The sequence below is a fragment of the Camelus ferus genome, chromosome 22, assembly GCF_009834535.1.
Source record: "Camelus ferus isolate YT-003-E chromosome 22, BCGSAC_Cfer_1.0, whole genome shotgun sequence".
NCBI classification, from domain to species: Eukaryota; Metazoa; Chordata; class Mammalia; order Artiodactyla; family Camelidae; genus Camelus; species Camelus ferus.
Window position 1 is genome coordinate 21,819,796 of NC_045717.1, and position 20,479 is coordinate 21,840,274.

At 50.5% G+C, this 20,479-nt stretch overlaps 1 protein-coding gene across 1 annotated transcript; it reads right to left on the reverse strand.

Moving 5' to 3' along the window:
* Positions 1-1,656: 1,656 nt before the first annotated feature.
* MARCHF2 (membrane associated ring-CH-type finger 2) lies at positions 1,657-14,494 on the reverse strand. The gene is made up of 5 exons (XM_032466322.1): positions 14,338-14,494; positions 10,712-10,939; positions 6,314-6,509; positions 4,733-4,942; positions 1,657-2,245 (listed from the first exon to the last, which is right to left on the reverse strand). The coding sequence occupies exons 2-5, from the start codon at positions 10,885-10,887 to the stop codon at positions 2,087-2,089; spliced, it is 741 nt and encodes a 246-aa protein (XP_032322213.1). The 5' UTR covers positions 10,888-10,939; positions 14,338-14,494; the 3' UTR covers positions 1,657-2,086.
* Positions 14,495-20,479: the final 5,985 nt, after the last annotated feature.

A 20,479-nucleotide genomic window follows, 5' to 3' on the forward strand; every position in this document is an offset into this window, starting at 1 on the left:
TCACCTGAAACATTATTTCTTTCATTCTTTCCTGTAATTGACACTTTATTTCCTTTTGGAAGAAGCATGTTTTTAAATTTTGCTTTACATCACCACCCATGTTTCAAACTTTCTATAAGTACTTCATTGTAAAAAAATAAGAGGATGATAGCTATTAAAGTATAAATTCAGTCATACACTCTGCTGAAGTCTCTGAGCCTGGGACATTCTCTCTTCTTCCTAAGGTTAAGGGTCATTAAAGACAGTCTAGCACCAAACTCCAACTTTCTCCTCAATGTATTGGAAACTATGAAGAGATTTGCAAAGGAAGCAGCTTTCTTTTTTCATGACAGCATATCCTGGGGCCTCTACAACATCTGCAGGAGCACCATGCTCCAAAGTTGGCCTGCGGAGGTGAGAAGCTATAGGGGCAAGAACAGTTTATGCGTTTGGGTGTGACCCTGTGTTTCTGCAGACATGGCCAGATGCCTACAAGGCCCTGCTTCTCTTTCTAACTGACTCTCTCCCTCAGTCACACAACTTCACACATGGCCCGTCTGCCATGCTTTTCCTCCTACACGCCACACAGGTTCCAGCCTCCCGACCTTGGCCCTTTGCTGTTCCCTCCGCTCCCACACCCCTGCTGGATTTTCTCGCTCTTCCCGAATGAGGCAGAAAGGGATTTATTTCCTATATGGGTGAGCCACATACCAGACAGGGATCCATGCACAAAACAACAGAACAACCAGACATAGTACTAGACTCACTGGGGAGGTGTAACCTGGGGGTGAGTGACCCCACGGTTCTGAGCCTGTTTGCCCATCTGCAAATGAAATTAGTGAGAATGCCAGAACCACGTTTCAGGGCCGCTCTGAGTATGAAATGTGGCCCGATGCAAAGGACCCTCAAGTGTGAAAAACCTCCAAAGGTGCTCAGGAGGTAGGTGCTGTTATTAGCATAACCGTAATTCTGCTGTTTTCTCGAGTCCTCTGGGAAGGGGAAGCAGAAAGCTCGGCACTGGGGCCATGCAGACCTGGGATCTACCCCAACTCCACTTCCTAGGGCAGTGGGACCTTCAACAAAGTCTTCCCTGCTCTGGGGATCAGTCTTCTCATCTGTAAAATGGAGGTAAGAGCCATTCCTCCTGCTGAGGATGGTAGCAAGAGTCAGAGCAAAGATGCCTGTTAAGGCTCAGAGCTGAGCCCCACTGTGGGTGACCCTTGGTAAGTGTGGACATTAGTTATTAGTGAGCATAAAGCACCCAACATAGTATCTGGCCCTTGGTAGATGTACAGTAAGTGGAAACTATTCTTCTTATGTACATTTTTCTATTGGGGGGGGTAACTAGGTTGGTTTGTTTGTTTGTTTAAAACGGAGGTATTGGGGATTGAACCCAGGACCTCCTGCAGGGACTCTACCACTGAGCTACACCGTCCCCACTGTACCTTTCCTTTAAATCATTTATTTCATAGTCTGGTACCTGCTCTTCCCTTGAATACTCAGACTTTGCTTCTTGCCCTGTGTTTCATAACAGATCCCTCAAACCAGCTCATGGGTTGCTGTTGGCACCTCTGTGCGGTCCCTGACTCCCCTCAGTGCAGGACCCTCACTTTGAGGCCTCCGTCCAGAAACGGGACAGACAAGTCCATTTTGTCCAGCAAAGGCTCCTTTTATTCATTGGGGGTGGGGGTGGAGGTGGGGTGGGGTGGGGTGGGGGTTTGAAACTGTGGTGCAACTTTATAAAGTCGAGGGGGCCGGGCAAGCAGGCCAGCCAGGTGCAGAGAAATGCCAGAAGCTTGTGGGACCTCCCGGCCAGATCGGTGCCCTCGACTGGCCTCGCCTGCCGGCCCTGGTGGACCTCGGAATGAGATCAGGGCGCCTGCTCCATCCGAAGCTCAGGACTACATCTGCCTGTTCTCCTCCTCGTGTACAAGAGTGTGCAAAACAATCTGACAATAACTTCACACGGGATCCCTGATTCAACTCCCAGAATCAGGTCTCTGCCTAAGAAGTGTTTCCGGCCATGTGGGCAGGAAGGGTTGCTCAGTTTCTGTCCTTCCAAACACCAGGGCATCGCCAGCTGCCTCTGGCCCGGCCGGCCCGGCCTTCACACGGGCGTCTCGTCTGCCGCCTTCTTCAGCAGTCCTGCCGCCAGCGGGGAGGGCTGGGAGCCCTCGGAGCTGTCGGCGGCCCGGATCTTCAGGCGCACTTTCTGGTTGGTCCTCCTCCACTCGGAGTACAGCTGGCAATGGTAACGGAAGGAGACCTGCGGGGGGCAACGCGGGGATGGGTGGGGGTTCAGCCTGCCAGCCAGCCTCCCTCCAGCCCCAGGAGAGGAAGACTGGACCCCTGAGGCACCTGCCTTGACCCAGACCAGGGCCAGCCTTGTGCTTCCAAAAGCAGAGACTGCGCCCGGGCATCTGCCACACAGGCGGTGCACACACACTCATTTGCTCTCCGGGGTAAACTCCTGCCAGCACTCAGGGCCCTGCCAAGGTGCGAGGGTCTGCAGCAGGATGGACTGGGGGGCGGGGGGTGTCCAAGAATCTCCCTTCCTGACTCTCAGAGGGTGCCGGTGAAGTGATACAGCCTCTAGGAATGGGCCAAATGTCCGTGGGTCACATAATTGTTAAAATTTAGAAGCAGTCAAGATGTCCTTCAGTAGGTGAGTGGATAAGCCGAACATGGGACATCCAGACAATGGAATATTATTTGGAGATGAGTTATAGGGGAAGAGGGTAATAGCTCAGTGGTTAAGAGTGCATGCTTGGTATGCATGAGGTCCTGAGTTCAATTCCCAGGACCCCTTTAAGGAATAAAAATTAAAAATGATAATTAAAAAAAATACATGGACAGATGACTGGATAAAGAAGATGTGGTGTATATATATATATATATATATATACACAATGGAATACTACTCAGCCATACAAAAGAATAAAATTATGTCATTTGCAGCCACATGGATGGACCTGGAGATCATCATTCTAGGTGAAGTAAGAAAGAGAAAGAAAAATGCCATATGATATCATATGTGGAATCTAAAAAAGGACACAAATGAACTTATCTACAAAACAGAAACAGACTTAAAGACAGAGAACAAACTTATGGTAACCAGGAGTTAAAGGAGGTGGGAAGGGATAAATTGGGAATTTGAAAATTGTACCTCTTGGGGAGTGATGGAAATCTTAGGTATCTTGATTGTGGCAGTGGTTTCATGGCTGTAGACACCTATCAAAATTCATCGAACTGTACATCTGAAATATGTGCAGTTTACTGTACAGGAACCATACCACAATAAAGGTGTTAAAAAGCATAAAATAAAAATTTAAAAAAAATAATAAATGAACTCCAAACCATGAAAGACATGGAGGAAACTTAAATGCATATTATGAAGTGAAAGAAGTCAATCTGAATAGGCCACATACTGCATGATTTCAACTCTAGGACAGTCTGGAAAAGGCAAAACTATGGCAACAGTAAAAGGATCAGTGGTTGCCAAGGGCTGGGGGAGGGAAAGATGAAGAGGCAGAGGACAAAGGATTTTTAGGGCCATGAAACTATTCTATTCGCTCCTCTAATGGTGGATACCTGCCATTACACATTTGTCCAAATCCACAAATTGTTCAACACCAAAAGTGGACCCTAATGTAAACCATGGACTTGGGGTGATCAGGATGTCAATATTGGCTCATCAGTCATAACGAATGTACTGCTCTGGTGTCACATTCCTAGCAGGGGAAGCTGTGCAGCTGTGCAGCTGTGGAAGAGGATTTTTCAGGACTGTGTACCTGCTTCCCAATTTTGCTGTAAAGCTTAAAACTGCAGTAATAAAGTGTATTTTAAAAACCTCACTTTTTCAATTAAATGTCAAAAATCCATCTTCTTTGACCAAGTAAGTTCCAAGAAACGTGTGCATGGGTGGCACCCAAAGCACTGTTTATAATGGCGAAAAAAAAGAAAAGAAAAACACTGGAAAGAATCCCAGTGTCCATCAAAAGGGATTAGTTAGATAAATACAGCAAATACAGCACACTCGTATGATGAACGATTGTTGGGTGGCTGTCTTTTTTTGTAAAGGACATCAGCAAAGTGAAAACAAGCAGACTGCAGAGCAGTGCATATGATTTCATCCCGTTTGTATTAAGAAATACGCTGGTGTATACTTCAATTTAAAAAAGCTTTTAAAAAAATATGCTGGTGGAAGCACTGGGAAGGAATTATCGAGGAGGCAACACCCCCACAGCCGGGCAACAGTGGTTTTATCTGAGGGGCTGGACTTTGGGAACCTTTCCTCTCTGAGCAAGGGTTCTAACGCTTGCGGAAAGCCGGAAGCTGGAAGCCAGGATGACACCCCCACCGCAGTCACTTTCTCTCCATCCCAGTCCCTTTGCTCTCAGTCTCTTGATCGTCCCCTCTCTCTGTGTGTCTCTTATCCTCCTACTCTTTCTCTCCCAGGCTTTTGATGGCTCTCTCCCTCTCCCCACCTCTCCCAGCCAGTCCAGTCCTGGTGGTCTCGAGGATGAGGGGTCTACACTCAGCAGAGATGATCAGGTACCCTTGTATCCTTGGGGCAGGAGGCTCATGCCTGGCTCAGGGCTTCCCTGGACCTTGGTCAGGCTTGGAATGTGGAGCTCCGTGAGATGCTGGGAATCGCTTCCATCCAAGGGCCATAAGCAGAGGCAGGCAGAGCAGTGCTCCCCAAAGCCACAGACCAAACCCCTGGCCTGATCCCCTATGACCAGCCACTCACCAGCGTCCAGAGGACGTAGATGGTGAAGAGGGCGATGGTGAGGGCGATGAGCCCCACGGCCTCAAGCCGGCTGTGCAGCCGGAGGTGGTCCTGGGCCCCGCGCAGGCACAGCCAGCCCGAGATGGCAGCCAGCGGCGTGATGAACAGGAAGCACACCATGTCGCAGCACAGCGTGCGCTTCTCTGTCCGAGGCCCCGGGTCCCTCAGCCACTGTGGAGAAGAATGAGGCAGGAAGAGATGGTGAGGGGGACCTTGCACTGCCCTCCCTAGAGCATCCACCGGGGGAATGGGGTGCGGGACCCCCATACCCTGCTCTCCCCTCCGCTGATGCTCAGTTTCATCCCTGATCCCTGTAGGACCAGCCTCCTGCCTGGCGCTACACCCCCTCCCCATATCCTTTCCTTCTTTCAAATACTTCCTGAGACTAGGACAGGACAGGCCCTGACAGGTGCTAGGCATTCTGCCCCCATTTTACAAATGGGGGAAACTGAGGGCGCAGAGCGGCTGACTAATTTGTGCCAATGCACGTGGGCGAGTCATCCACAAAGCCAGGCCTGGAGCCTAGGAAGTCTGGCCCCAGGGACTGTGCGCCCTTGGCCGCTATGCTACACCGCGTGCCATGGATGTTGGGGCAAGAGAAATGCGCTTCATCACAAAATTCTGATGAGTAGAATGGAAAAGGTCCCTGCCCTCCCAGAGCCCCAGCACTAGTCAGGGGAGGCATGAAACGGGTTGGGTGGTCAGGGCAGGGAAGGCCTTGCCAAGGATGTGACACAGGAGAACCAAAGGAGCTGCACAAAGAGTAGGGGAGACGGTGCTCCTGGCTGTAAGAACAACATGTGCAAAGACACTGGGGTGAGAGTGTGTGGTCCAGACCAAGTGTAGGCAGGAGGAGGTGGGAGCACGACGGAGAAGGGGGAGGGGATGCACACAGGCTGGCTCTCCCTCCCACTGTCCTCTTATAGCCCAAGTCCTGGGTGGGCCAGGGGCCCTCCCAGGAGCCTCTACCTCAGCCCTGTGACATCATCCTGCAGTTCACAGGGAGGGCAGGGCAGGGAGGAATCTGGAGGGTGCCCAGGAGGCCCACAGTGCTCTGGGAAGCCAAGCGGCTCCGGCCACACCTGGGAATACCCTGACCCATCACACTCAGACAACAGTCTAAGCTTCCCAGCTCAGCTGGGCCCACAAAACCCAGTGAGGCCACCACCCCTCCTTCCAGGCCCCTCTCCTCCCCCTTTAACTCTCTCCACTCCAGCCACATGGGCTTCATCAAGAACACCAAACTCCTCCTGGCCTCAGGGCCCTTGCACTTGCTGTGCCCTTTCTGGCAGGACTGCCCTTCCCCAGGTTGGGGCCCCTTCTTAGTCCTCAGGTCTCAGCTTCAGGGTCACCTGAAGTGACCAAAACAGGGAAGGGGGGCACAGGGTCCATCAGGTCTGCCACCCCCATCAGCGCAGAGGTTCTCCTCTAGAGACAAGCTGCTTCCCCAGCCCACCAGGACCCTCCAGGCAGTTCCCTCCTCTGGCCCCAGGCCTGCCTTCCTCCCCTCTGCCTGCTCCAACCTCAGGCTCCCAAGCGTACCTCTGTGAGGGGCCGGGGTCGCTTCTCCACTGCAAACTCTGTATGGCACAGCTCACAGTAGCTGGTGTTGGATGAGGAAAGCCACCTCTCCAGACAGCTCTTGTGCACGGCACCCAGAGTGCCAGTGCAACCACATGGAGACAGCAAGCTCTCCCCGTTCGCTCCCTCATGGCAGATCCGGCAGAAGGGACCATCGCTAGACACAGAGACAGGACACATGAGTAATGATCAAGCTTCCTGCCTGTGCCTGCTTCACTACACACTGGATCACAAGGGCAGCATTGCCCCTCTGCTGCCACATGGAAAACTCCTACCCATCCTTCAATGCCCAGCTCCAAATGCCCTTTCCTTTGGAAAGCCTTCCCAGACTCCCATAGGTAGAGGGATGTGCTTCTCCCTGTAGTTCCTGTGGCACCTTTTTAGGCCCACAGTGAGCATCACTTGTACCTGCCTGCCCAGCGCCTGCTCTTTCTTTTGGTACAATACCACCCTGTTGGTGCTGGGCAACCACCCACTCTCAACTCCTGATCCTTAAGGACTGGGGCAGCACGGACAACACCCCTGATGTCCTTAGGCCTGACCAATCAAAACACCATACACCCCTGGTCACACGGACCTACTGGGGGAAGGGTATATGTGATGCAATCAGAGCCACTGGGAATTAATTCCTGAAATTCTTTTTTTTTTTTTTCCCCTAAACTCCAGATCTACGGGCAGCATGGCTGATGTAAGTCTGGCACCAGCCTGGTCTCCACGTGGAGTCTGTGAATAATGCCAAAACAGAGGAAAGCAGAGCCAAGAGACAGGGAGAGGCAGTTCTCAAGGACATCCTTAGAGCCTCTGGATCTAGCCACACCTGAAGGCCATGCTACCTGAGAAACCTGCACATCCAGGGAGAAGAGCTTCCCGGCTCCTCTGCTCTAGTGAGGCTCAGAAAACAGACATAAATAGCATCCACAGGAAGATGCTTCGGGGAAGTCTCGGCTCCAGTCCAGTCTCAGGGGATGCCGGGTCCTTCCTGGGGCAGCTCAGGAGGCCAGGGGCGTGGCCGTGGTGGGATCAGAGGCAGTCCAGTACATGAGTCATTGTTTTCCAGACATTTCTGCCCAGAGAGCGGACTGCGGGGAACACACGAAGGAGGCGGAGCAGGAGAGCTGTTTTCCAGATAATGCTGATTTCACCTTGGAAACTTTTTATCCTTTTCTCTGTGTCTTCTGCTGGGGGGCAGGGCCTGGATGCTTTGAAACCCAAGAACTGAGCTGACCCCTAAGGTCTGCTTTCTGGTCATCAGTCCTATGCCAGGACTGCTTTGTCCTACAATGTCAAAAGGGCAGGCCAGGCTCCACTCTGCTCCCACAACCTGATCCCATGCTCCCCCTACACGAAGTTAACGGGAAAGAGATCCCTGCTCCGGAAACCAAGCCGGGGAAGTGGAAGTGACGGGGACCTTGAGGGTGAGCCACATCAATCTGGGGTTTGTCCTGGGGAACCCTACTTCGGAGGAGCAAGTTCACAGGAAACAAAACCAAAGAAAATAAAATGCAAACTGATTTATTATTGAGCGCTCATGCCATTCAAAGAGCGACATCTGGGCTAATTTGTCTCGTTATCACAGGCAGCCTATGAAGAAGGTGCTATTTCTGCCCCCCTTTTTATAGATGGGGAAACTGAGGCATCGAGGCATGACTTGATCGAGGTCTCCAATGTAACTTGTTTTGTACAAACTCACACAGCTAGTCGTGAGCAAAGCGGGGATTCGAGCCCAAGGAAGTCGCTCCAGTGCCCCTGTTAGACTCTGCTACATAAGATGCCTGCCACCAGGTGGGAAAGCAAGGGAAATGGGCTTCACTCTCAAGAAATTTTGGCAGGAAAATAATGCAAATGATACAAGTAAGAAGGAAATGGGCCGGCGGAGTGGGTGAGACATCCATGGACCCTGGTGGAGCGGCCCATAGCATCCCCCATGAGCGGAAGGGAGTGTGAGTGAGGAAGCCATGGGAGGCAGGCAGTAGGAGGAGGGCAGGTGGAGGGCTAGGGATGCAGAAATGCCCAGAGCAGCTTCCAGGAGGGCCTGGGCCAGCTCACAGACTGGGAGGGGCGGGGGGACAGGGAGGACTGAGGCTCAGAGAGGCTGGAGGGGCCCCAGATGCTGGCCCCAAGCCTGAGCCTTTGCAGGATGCCTCTCGGGTTTCAGGTTCAGGGCCCAGGAACTTTCTGCCCCACTTGGGGTGTCACGTGCCCCCAGGAATCAGGGTCTCCTTTGAGGCGAAATGTAAGACTTGATCTTCCAGTTGTGGGACCAGCCAGGCGCTGGGTTTGCTATCTTTGAGCCCCACCCTCCCTGCTCACAGAGGGCAGAGGCTGGTAAGGAAGACAAGTTACAGGGCAAGGGGAAGGAGGTACATGGTGGCCTCGGCCAAACCCAGCACCTCTGCCAGCCTGTGGTGGTGGGTGGATCCTCATTTACTTGAAAAACAGCCACCTTCTCTCTGGGAAGGGCTGTTCTGCCCAGGCCTTCAGCCCAGGCAAGCTGGGGTTGAGCTGCATCAAAAGACGGAGGGGAGAAGCCAGCGGCGAAGAGGCCAAGGGGGGCAGATCAAGAGGGTCTTGTGGTCTCAGTGGGCAGGGCTGCCCTGACCACCAGCTGGACCACGGAGAGGCTGCTGGGCTGGGCTGCCGCTGCCTGCCTGGGTCTCTGAGGGCTGCAGGGGAGGCTGATGGGACCGAATAAGCTTCTCCCCGCCCTGCCCCCAGCACCCAAGGGGGAGCCCTGGCTAGGCTCAGTGACTCTGCTCTGGCGGGCATCCAGGTCCCTCTGGGCCTCAGTTTCCCCAGGTGTAAAAAGGGAGGGTGGCGCAAGGTGATGTCAACTCATCACTCACTCAGGGGCCCTCAGGAACCCCAGAGAGGGAGGCCTCCTCCCCCGCTCCCCACCCTGGCAGCTCTGGCTATGCGACCCCTGAGCCTGCGAAGGGTCCCCTTGCTCCTAGCCTTGCTCAAGCAGCACAGACCCAGTCCCGACCTCAAGGGGTCTGATGGAGATGCAGACATAAAAACCGACATCCTGGAGGAAGCCCAGAAGGAGAACTCCCAATCTCATCTGGGCTTAGGAAGGCTTCCTGGAAGAAGTGATGCCAGGTAGAGGCTTAGAGGGTGACCAGCAGTGAGCCCCCTCCAAAGCACAGCAAGGCTTCCACTGGCTTCTTTTTATGGGTGAATGAAAAGCTTATGAGTTCATTCTGACATTTGCTACATGGATGAACCTTAAGGACAGGATGCTCAGTGAAAGAAGCCAGTCCCTGAAGGGCACATAGTGTCTGATTCCACTCATAGGAGGTCCCTAGAGGGGTCAGATCCATAGAGACAGAAAGCAGGATGGTGGGTACCAGGGGCTGGGGGGAGGGGTCAGTGTTTAGTGGGGCCAGAGTTTCAGTTTTGCAAGACCAAAAGTTATGGGGTTGGTGGGGAAGGTATAGCTCAGTGGTCGAGCACATGCTAGCATACATGAGGTCCTGGGTTCAATCCCCAGTACCTGCATTTAAAAAAAAAAAAAAAGCTAGGTGGTTGAATGGTGATGATAGTTGCACAACACCTTGCATCCACTTAAAGCCATTGAACTGTACACTTTAAAATGGTTAAGAAGCTTAATTGTATATGATAGCTTAACAATAAAAAAATTGGAAAGAAAAGCATATGAATTTAATCATATTGCATAAACATAACAACCACACATTGCAATCGGAAAACTGGTGGCTATTTTAAATCTTAATGAGTTCACGTGGACTTCAGTTGGTGTAGGATTTCCTTAAATCTCTTTTCCTTGGAATTGATGACAAATGGGTGAGCCAGGCAGATTCCACTCACGTGTGACGTGAGCCTGGCAGGCTGTACCGAGGTTTCAAGACATTTCTCAAAGGCTTACAAGGTGGCAAAGCCCCTTGCAGGAGCTTTCTGTGGACTACAGCAACGGACTCTCAGAACTACCCAAAGAAGAAGATGTCCCCAGTCTAGAGATATGGGATTGAAGCAACTTGTTCTGGGTCATTCAAGGAGAGAGGCTTCCACTTAGGACTGGAGCCGAGGCACCAGGGGTCCACAGCCTGCATGGCCAACCACTCCCTCACGCTGCCTCCCCTAGATGTGAGCTACCCACCAACGTCTGATCTTCAGATTTCACAGAATAATCTGGAGTCTCTGCCTTTCTTGCAGAATCAGACCTAGCTAGCCTGGGCCTCTTGTTTCTGCGGGCTCATTATTGACTGGGCCCCTTTCTCTGGTCTCTTTACCCACCAGGCCCCTTAAGGCGGTTAGATTTCTGACCCCGGGGCTGGGAGGAAATCCCTTGGGCCAGAGAGCAAAGTAAGTAGAGGTGAAGACCCTGGCTTGGTCACCACTTACCTCGGTGTGTCCAAGGCCCTGATGACAGTCGAGAGGAGCCGGCCGTCCCTTGAAGTCACTTGTGCCACATACTGGGGTGGCCCAAGGCCCGTGGCCTCCACGACCTTGGAGAAGGCGGGGCTGCCGGAGCAGTCGCACAGGGAGCCGGGGAGGTGACAGCAGTCACCCGTCGTCATGGCCACAGGGAGCCCCGTGTCCTCAGGGCCTGAGGCCCATGGTCCCAGGAGCCTGGCGAGAGGCCAGCAGGAAGATTAAGGGCAAGGTTAGCAAACCACACACAGACCAAATCCAGCTGTCTGAGCCTCAGTTACCCAGTCTGTAAGATGGGGTTTTGGAGTGGGCTGTGAGGATTTAATGAGATCACACGTGCAGCTCAACCCGGGCCTGGCCCTCTTCGGGAGCTCAGTTATATTCTCTCTGACTCTCCTAAAAAAAGCCAGCCCAGCCCTCACAGCATGCAGGTCACCCCCACCATCACCTTTCCAGACATGGTAACTGCGCTCAACAGCGACTAAGCACGTGCTGTGTGGAAGGACCTGTCAGGACCAGAACCATGGCGGCCAGCCACGTAGGGACTGTTCTCTGTGAATCGATTTCCAGGGCCGGGCTCAGACATCATAAGCCTGCCTTGGAGGGGGATGGACCTGACCTAAAAACTTGGCCCAACAGACCACGCTGGTGAGTCACCTTAACCCTTCTGGTTCACAGCCTCTTGCAGGGCTCTGAGCTCCTTGATAACTCATGTTATAAAGGAAGTAGCCCAGGCTGGGGAGGACCATGGTAGTCTCTGTCCCCACCCACCAGAGCAGCTGCTCTAGGCCGTGCCTCTGTCCCCAAGGAGAGGCCACGGGAGGCAGCAGGAGTCTCCGGCAGCAATATGGAGTCTGCTCTGGGTGGGTGACTTCAGCAGGGTTCCTCTCCCCAGTGCAAGGTCTGACCTGCCAAAAAGGAACCCTTGGCAAGCTTCTCTTTCATCCAAGAAGCGGCTGGTGAGGCTTGTGTGTTTCTCTCTGAGAACACCATGAAACTAACAAAATCCCCTTGAAGCCAATACAGGTGCTCTGAAGCTGAGGACCCCTGTCCCCAGATCGGCTTGTATGCCACCATTTGTCCCCAGAAGCTATGGTTCGAGACCTCAGAAACACTCCCTGAGGCACCGCTACAGTTGATTTTTACCAACCTTTGCCAGCCAAACTCTGAAACCCAAACAAAGAGGTGGGAAGAAAAGCAGTGTGAGTTACTGGCTAACTTTTTGCACCAGGGCGGTCTGCTGCCTGATCAACGCTCTCTGAACAGCTCAGCCAGAAGCCCTTGTGGCCCAACAGGCCCTTCTGAGCCTCCATAGTTGGGCTGCTGTCAGCCAGATAAGCAAGTGTTAGCCCAGAGGCAGAAGGAAGCCGGGAGGAAGGCTGTGTGACCGAGATAACATCCGCAGGGCAGTGGCCAGGCCTGGCATGTTGTGGACACTGCTGTGCCTCCTGAGTGCCTGTGGCCAGAGCTTCCAACTGAGAGGTCAGGAGGGATGCAACTAGACTACCCAAGGGAATGCATGCAGCAGGGAGGCCATGTCTCCTGCCCCTGCAAGGATAGCCACTGGTCAATCTGCTAATGTCAGGCCTACAAATCACCCAAATAACAATAGCACCTACTGTTTACTAAGTACCTACTGCCAGCTGGGTACTGTGCTAAGCTTACTGAACTCAAACTGCTGTTAGAAGTGTCCCCTTTAAAAATGACTATAACTCAATTAAAAAAAAAAAAAAAAGTATCCCCTTTAAAGTTCACCTCCCCAGCGAGGCCTCCCCTGACCACCCTGGCCAAAGCGCCACTGGTATCCACATCATGGCCCTTGCAGAATGTGCCCTTCTCTGAAATGCTCTCACTTCTTCATCTACCGGCTTAACCACATCAGTCATTTGCAGTGCCTGGCCCTGCATCTGGTTCAGAGTTGCCCCATTCATCCTGTGGAAGAGCAAGGTGGGAGAGCCAGGTCTCTTGACCCCCAGACCCTGGTCTACCAGCATCCATGATGGGAATAGAAAATGTTTAGAGGCTAAAGGTCTGGGCAAACTCCAGAGGCCTGGGCTTGACAGAGGCCAAACTCAAGGCTGGATGCAAGGCTGGGGTGGCTGCAGGGTGGACTCAGCTCTGGGGCTGCTGGGATGGGAGAGGGAGCCAATGCCTCCAGCAAACTTGGCCCAGTGCCCAGGAGATGGATTTCAATGAGTCTTCACAACAAACCTATGACGAAAGTCCAATAGTTATCCCCATTTGACAGATGAGGTGACTGAGGCTCAGAGAGAAGAAGCTACTTGCTCCAAGTCACACAGCTAAGACAGGACAGTGCCAGGATTTGAACTTAGTCCAGTGAGTGGTTCTGGGACTCAAGAAACCTGGGTTCTTTAAAGTCCTGACTCTGTTACTGATGCTATGTGTCCTGGAATAAGTCATTTTGCTTTTCTGGGCCTCATCCTTCTTTGTCAAATAAGTTGACAGAGCTAGTGGACTGTGTCGGCTGAGTGGCTTCCTGAGGAGCACCCAGGCTCAACTCCTCCGATGAAGCTCTCCCTTGGCTAGGCTTATCTGGGGTGGCACCAGGGCATCACAACCTTTCCACACCTACTCAGCCTCCTTTTTCTGAGGGCAGGAAATTGAGAGAAGAGTCAGAGGGCCCTAATCCCTACAGTGTCCTCTTGGTTCAAATGTTTCACTCTCTGGGCCTTGGATTTCTCTTCTGTAAAATGGGGGTCACAATGATACCCAGCTCATACTTACATAAATATGAATAAATCAGTAAATATTAGCTCTTGTAATTAATTACCATCATCAGCTTACTGAGCTGTTGGGAGGGTTTGATGAAACAAGGTACAGCCAGTGCCTGGCACATAGTAAGCACTCAACAAACGCTCATTTTTAGGATAAAGGTGGAATCTGTGGAATACATTCATTCCTCTTCGCTTACCACAGAGAGGTTCCTGTGGGCCCTCCAGTACTTGCATGGCCCTGCATTGGAGGCCAAGTTCTAATCCCAGCTCTGACCTTAACCTGCTGTGTAGGCCTGAACAAAAGACTTGACTTCTCTGAGCCTTGATTTCCTCATCCCTATAGCAAGGAACATTTCTAGCATTTCCTCCTAATATTGTCCCTAGGTGACTAAATGAGCTAATCCTATAAATTTCGGCTACCCTGTTTTGAGCACCCACTAACTGGCAGGCACTCTGCTAAGCAAGTGTCCGGGTCATTATACTTACTGTTTTCCTGGCAGAGCCTCTCTGAGAAGGAGGTTGCGGAAGGTGACTGGTCACTTATTGACCACCTACTATGTGCAGGGCGCTTTCTTCATCTGCCACCTCCTGAATCCTCCTAACAGCCCCATTAGGTTGGTGCTGGCATGACCCGTTTTCACAGATGAAGAAACCGAGGCTGAGATAGGCACCTACTGTGTGCCAGGCCCCAGGGGTACTCCTGCCGTGTTCACGACGGGAACTGCGATCCCCTAGTCCCTGGGAAGGCTGAGGCCGAGGGTCCGAACTCGGCCGTCCTGCCTGGGGGCTGGGCTCCGGCCTCGAACCCGGTGCCGGCCCGCGGATCGGCGCCCCCCAACCCATTCTGCCGCCCGTGCCTACCTGATCCGCGGCCGGGCCGGGCGGCCGCGCAGACCCCTCCACTTGTCCCGGCCCTGGTCCCGGCCCGGCCGGTCCCTTCAGCGCCGCTCGCTCCGCTCCGGCCGGCACCTGCGTCCAGACACCGCCCGCCGAGCAGACAGTGCCGCGGGCCAATGGCAACCGCCTCTCGCCCATACTGACCAATCGCCGTGCACGTCCCGCCCTGGGAGGCGGGGCCAGAGGCGACGGGGACGTCCTGGGCCGCACAGGCCCCGCGGTGCCGCAGCTGCTGGCTCCGCCCCTGCCGCGTCCTGGCTCCGCCCCAGCACTGGCCCCGCCCCCACCCCTGGCCCCGCCCCATCGCGACTTGGGGCACGAGCGGCGCTCGTGGCTCCACCTGACGACGACCAGTGCTTGTTAATAAATAAACCGTTACAGAATTCAGCGTGCCACTGGCAAAGGGATTTTTAAGTATTCATCACCTTCATCATACTTCTCATCAATCCTGGGGGAGGGATGGACCGTCCTATCACATTTTACAGAGAGGGAACAGAAGCCTAGAGAGATTAGGGGGCTGTGGAAGAGCCTGAAGCCAGCTTCATTTATTCGTCTTTCACATTTATATATTCATGCAATAGATTAATTCACTAGATGTAATAAGAATCACTAAGAGAGCTTATTACGAGCCAGTCATGTGCAAGACATTGGGGGGACAATGCTGAGTAAGGCCTATCTTGCTGCCCTCCTGGACTTCAATCTAGGGAGTGAGGCAGACATTAATTATTAATTACATAAGTGCTAAATAAATTGGAGCAAGTGAGGGAGGCAAATTATGGAATATTTGGAAAGTCCAGAAATATCTCCCTAAAGAAGCAACTGAACTGACAACTAATGTGTGAGTAGTGGTTCATTAGGAGAGAAGAGGATAAAAGACTCCCGGGCAGATTTCGGCACATGCAAAAGCCTGAGGTAAGATGGAGAATTGCCTCAATACTTCTTTCTCCCCTGCCCCTGCCTTTATTGAATATATAGATCGGCTCAGTTACCTAGTTATATATTAATGTTGTACAAGCTTATATTTTTCAAAATCGGAACAATGAATCATGACATTTTAAAAATGTTTACCTATAGAGGGAGATAGTAGGATGTGGGTGACAAAGATACAAGTTAGACTTTAAAAAACAGACCTTGCTTTATATATTTGACTTTACAACCATGTAAATATTGTGTATCATTTTAAAGCAAACATTTAAATGTAAGATATCCCTAAAAGCAAAATTAAAATGAATTAACCTGTGTGTCCAGTTGCCGATGAAACAACACAGAGATGAACTCCACGTGACTTTAAAACACAACATTTTGACTGTACACACCACTATATTGGTGGTAGTGTTAAAATTGTTATTCTGACCTTCTTGCACATTTAGCATGGGATAAAGCAAAGGAGTGATTCTGTTGGTGTAAAGAACTGGGATTTTCAGAGGTAGTGAAGGAGACACAGATGTAAGCTTGATCACAAATAAAAACTCTGTGGTCTTGAATTTAAATTGGGAGTATCAGGATACATTTTAGCCTCATACAAAGCAAATATTTCCTAGCTCTGTCCACCAAAAAAGATCTGAAACAAAGAACCCAACTTCATTGTGATGAGCACCACTTCAACCCAGATCATTGTCTCTAAATACCATTTCTAACTGAAAGAAGCCAGGAACATTGGGGAAACATCTGACTCTGGATTGGGGTGGGAAATGTACAGGTGAACCTGGCACATCCTGATATACCAGAAAGCTCAGAAGTCATCAAAGACATTATCTAGTAATGTATTGTCAGTGGGAGCCAACTAGAAGCTTCCACTGGCCACAAATTGGACAATTTAACCTTCAGTAAGGATAGTGATTGCAGGTCAAAACACATCAACTGTTTAAATTCATGTAGTTGAGTTTTTAAATTTTTTTACCTTAAAATAATGCCAAATTTACATAAATGTTGCAGAAATAATGCACAGAGCTCTTATAAACCCTTGGCCCAGATTCCCTAATTAAATATCCTGCTCCTCAACAAACTTTCTCCCATTTAATATTCATTGATGACTCTCGCCTGAATCAATTTTGTTGTTGTTGTTGTTAGCAAAGAGGGTTTTGTTTTTATTTACCAGAATTCTGAAGGAGAATGGTTTCTGGCATTGATTTGATCAAATGATGATAGGGTTAATGACTGAGATTCTCTTGACCTTTTTTTCACGGTGGCAAGATGGCTGCTGTGGCTCCAGGCATCACTCTCAATGAAGGCAGGAAAAAGAGAATGACAAGGAGGTGCCAGCCATGCCTGTCTATTTTATCAGATAATGGTTGCCAAATGATGGTTTTTTCTAATTCCATCCTTAAGCACTTCCTCCCTTACTGGCTCAACATGAGGTTCCAGGGTGTCTACCTGCCCCAGCTTTGGAATCAACCATTTCTCCAAGGAGACTTAATTCTTTTTAGTGGGGAGTGATATTTAGAAACTAAGATGGGTGCCAGATGTGCTCGTTGCTACCACAGTATCATTAATTCTTGCTTCTCTCATCATAATACATATATATGTACCTATATTATCTCTTTAAATCCATGAGTGCACACCAGTATCTCTAATTCTAACCCAAAACCAAGGTTTATCTGAGCCCCTTCACGTGTTTCTAACTTCTTTCTGTGGCTGTGAAAAACCTGGTTCCGTGATCCTCAGTGCATTTACTCATTTTTCCATCCCTCTCCCCCAACCCCTGCCCAGTATGTAACCAAACTCCTAGATACACTGGCCAAGACTCGGTCCCAGATATAAGATGCCTGTTTAATTCCACTCCCAGTGGGCACCCTGATGGAAAGCTTCGCCTCCCCAAAGGAGCTAAATCCATGCATTCTAACCAAAAAGTAACTAACCGGTACCTTTTGAAAACTACTTGAGAAACAACTCAAAAAATCTTGAAAATTATGAAATTTGAAAATCGACAAGCAAAAGAGAATGAAATATTGATGCTGACTTATACCATCTGTACCTCAGGATAATCACACAGGTGAGGGGAAATTTCTCTTTATAGACATAGCCCCAAAATAAATGAAGGGGTAGAATTTGCTTATCACCATTTTGAAACTCTTAATGGATTATGATAGGTGATGCTTACCTACAGGAAATGTGGGGGCAAAGGGACATGTTTTTTTTTTAATTGAAGTACCATCAATTACAATGTGTCCATTTCTGGTGCACAGTACAATGTCTCAGTCATGCATATACATACATATATTTGTTTTCATATTTTTTATTAAATTGATTACAAGACATAGTTCCCTGTGCTATACAGAAGAAATTTTTTAAAAATCTATTTTTATATACAGTGGCTAACATTTGTAAATCTCAAACTCCCAAATTGATCCCTTACCACTCCTTTTCCCCACAAAAAGACATATTAAATGCCACCAAAGAGACAGAAAGCAGATTAATGGTTGCCAGGGGCTCGGGGAGGGGAGAAGAGGGAGTAATTTTTTTTGTTCCTTTTAGTTTTGTAGTGGAGGTACTGGGGATTGAACCCAGAACTTCGTGCATGCTAAGCATGTGCTCTGCTACTGAGTTCTACCCTCCCCCCAGCTCATTTCTTTAGGCGTGATGATAGTATTGAGATTATGCTAAAAAACATTCTGTATCTTAGAGATGCCTACTGAAATATTTATAGCTAGAGTTATGTCTGGGATTTGTGAACAAGAGGGAAAGAGGGTGAAATCAGATTGGTTGAAATTGGGTAATGGGCATACAGGTCTTCTTTAGACTGCTCTGTCCACTTTTGTGTGTCTGCATTTTTCCCTAAAATTTTTCTAATTAAAAAAATGTTTTGGGAATTTTAGTCTGCTTCCCATTGTTTTCTCTGGGCATCTTCTCCATTTGTGAGGACTTTCTGGCTTGTATTAGACACTCAGTAAACATTGGGTAAGACCTCATAGCCTAGTGGCTACAAACACAGCTCTGGGGTTGAAACCTGCTTGCTTCTTACTAATCGTGGGACCCCCAGGGCAAGTCACTTACTTCTATTCCCCATCTATAAATCAGGGCTAGTAAATTATGCTCACCTCTTAAGGTTGTTGTATAAACTAAATAAGTTATGACACATAAAAGACTTTTTTTTTTTGGTGGAACCAAGTTCTCATCTTTAACATGTCGTAATTTATTTAGGTTAACATGGTTCCTCAAAAAAATTAAACATAGAATTACCATGTGATTCAGCAATTCCACTTCTGGCAATATACCCCGAAAGAATAGAAAGCAAGGACTTGAATAGATATTTGTACACTCATGTTCACAGTAGCATGATTCACGGTAGCCAAAAGGTGGAAGCAACTCAAGTGCCCATCAATTAATGAATGCAGGGGGAGTGTATAGCTCAGTGGTAGAGCGCATGCCTAGCATGCACAAGGTTCTGGGTTCCATCTCCAGTACCTCCATTAAATAAAAAGGAAAATGGATGAGTGGGTAAACAAGAAATGAAATATCCATACAATTGAATATTATTCAGCCTTAAAAAAGAAAGGCATTTCTGACACCTGCTACAACATGAATGAGGACATGATGCTCAGTGAAAGAAGCCAGTCACAAAAGGACAATGACAATGACTGTCTGACTGATTCCACTTAGAGGAGGTCCCTTGAGGAGTCAATTTCATAGAGACAGAAAGTAGAATGATTTCCAACAGGGGCTGGAGGAGGGAGAATGGGGAGTTAGTGTTTAATAGGGACAGTTTCTGTTTTGCAAGATGAAGACTTCTGGAGATGGATGCTGGTGATGGTTGCAAAATATATGTGTATGTAATGCCACTGAACTGTACGTTTAAATGGTTAAGATGGTAAATTTTACATTATGTGTAGGTCTATTCTATCATGGAAAAAAAAACAAACAGTGCCTGACACAGAGCATGCTATGCTTATTAAACCACTAAAATTAGTCACTGAAGTACCATCACTGGACTGTGACCCCCCCAGGGGGAGAGGGTCACATCATTCTTGTACTCAGGTATGTGCCCCAGGCCTGGCCAATCAGCAGCTCTAGAAGGATTTGATCTCTGACTGCTTGAAACCCTGCAGGCTGCCTCACTGCTTTCCTCCTTCCGGAGGCCTCCTTTCCCCCTCCACCCTCTCCATGCCCTGCCCTGTCCAAACCCAGGGGAATCAGCAGCCCCAGGGGCTGTGTGAATAGCACTGGAGTATGCAGTCCCACCAGACCCCCAGCTCTCCCGCCGCTGTCCTTGGCCCAGGATGCGCTCTCGGTTGGGAGCAAACACTCTGACTTACTCCAACTCCCCTGACAGTCCAGCCCCCTGTGGCTCACAGATCTTCCTGAAGGGTGTCTCTGGGGTTGCCCATCATTCACATCTGGCGAGGTGACCAGAGTCTGGAGGGAGTAGATCTCCCTCTCTGGCGGCTCTCCTGGGGTCAAGGGCACAAGTGGCTTCAGCCAGAGGCTGGAGCTTCTCCAACAGCTGCTGGCACTCACGTGGGGACACACACTGGGTCATGTGGTCAGCGCAGGGTGGGGTGGGGGGTATGGCCACACCTCCTCCACAGTGGGGCCTGGCCCTCAGGCCAGCCTGCTCACATGGACCAGGGGAAGAGCTGGATCCTGAGAAGACACAGACGAATGCTAGGCCCCTCGCCTCTTCTGTGTTACCAGTGTCTTCCCCACTGGGTCCTCCTCAAAGGTCAGAGAGAGCTGGGGTGGGGCTGGCATCGTCCACCACCCTTGGCAAGCCCCTCTTGCATTCCTTGCCAGGGACCCAGGTGAGGAGGAGGCCAGGTGGGCAGTAGATGAGCTCCAACCCCGGAGCTAAGAACCAGGAGCAGTGGGCCCAGCCCACCCCTTCCTCAGGTCCTAGGGCTGGGTGTCCCCGCAGGGAGTGTAACTGCCCATGCCCAACAGGGCAGCAGGGAGAGGGTCCACCCAACCCTACCCTAACCCACCTAGGACCCCCGTAGTCAGTTCAGGGGGCCTCCGTGTTGCCCTGGGCTTAGGAGGGTAAGGAGCAGTGGGCCGAGAGCCTCCCAGCTCCCAGTGGGGCTAAGCCGGGGCAGTGGGCGTGCGCAGTGAGGGACTTTGGCTCAGGAGCGCCGCCTGGCGGAGAGAAAGAAGACAAAGGCTCAGCGGCAGG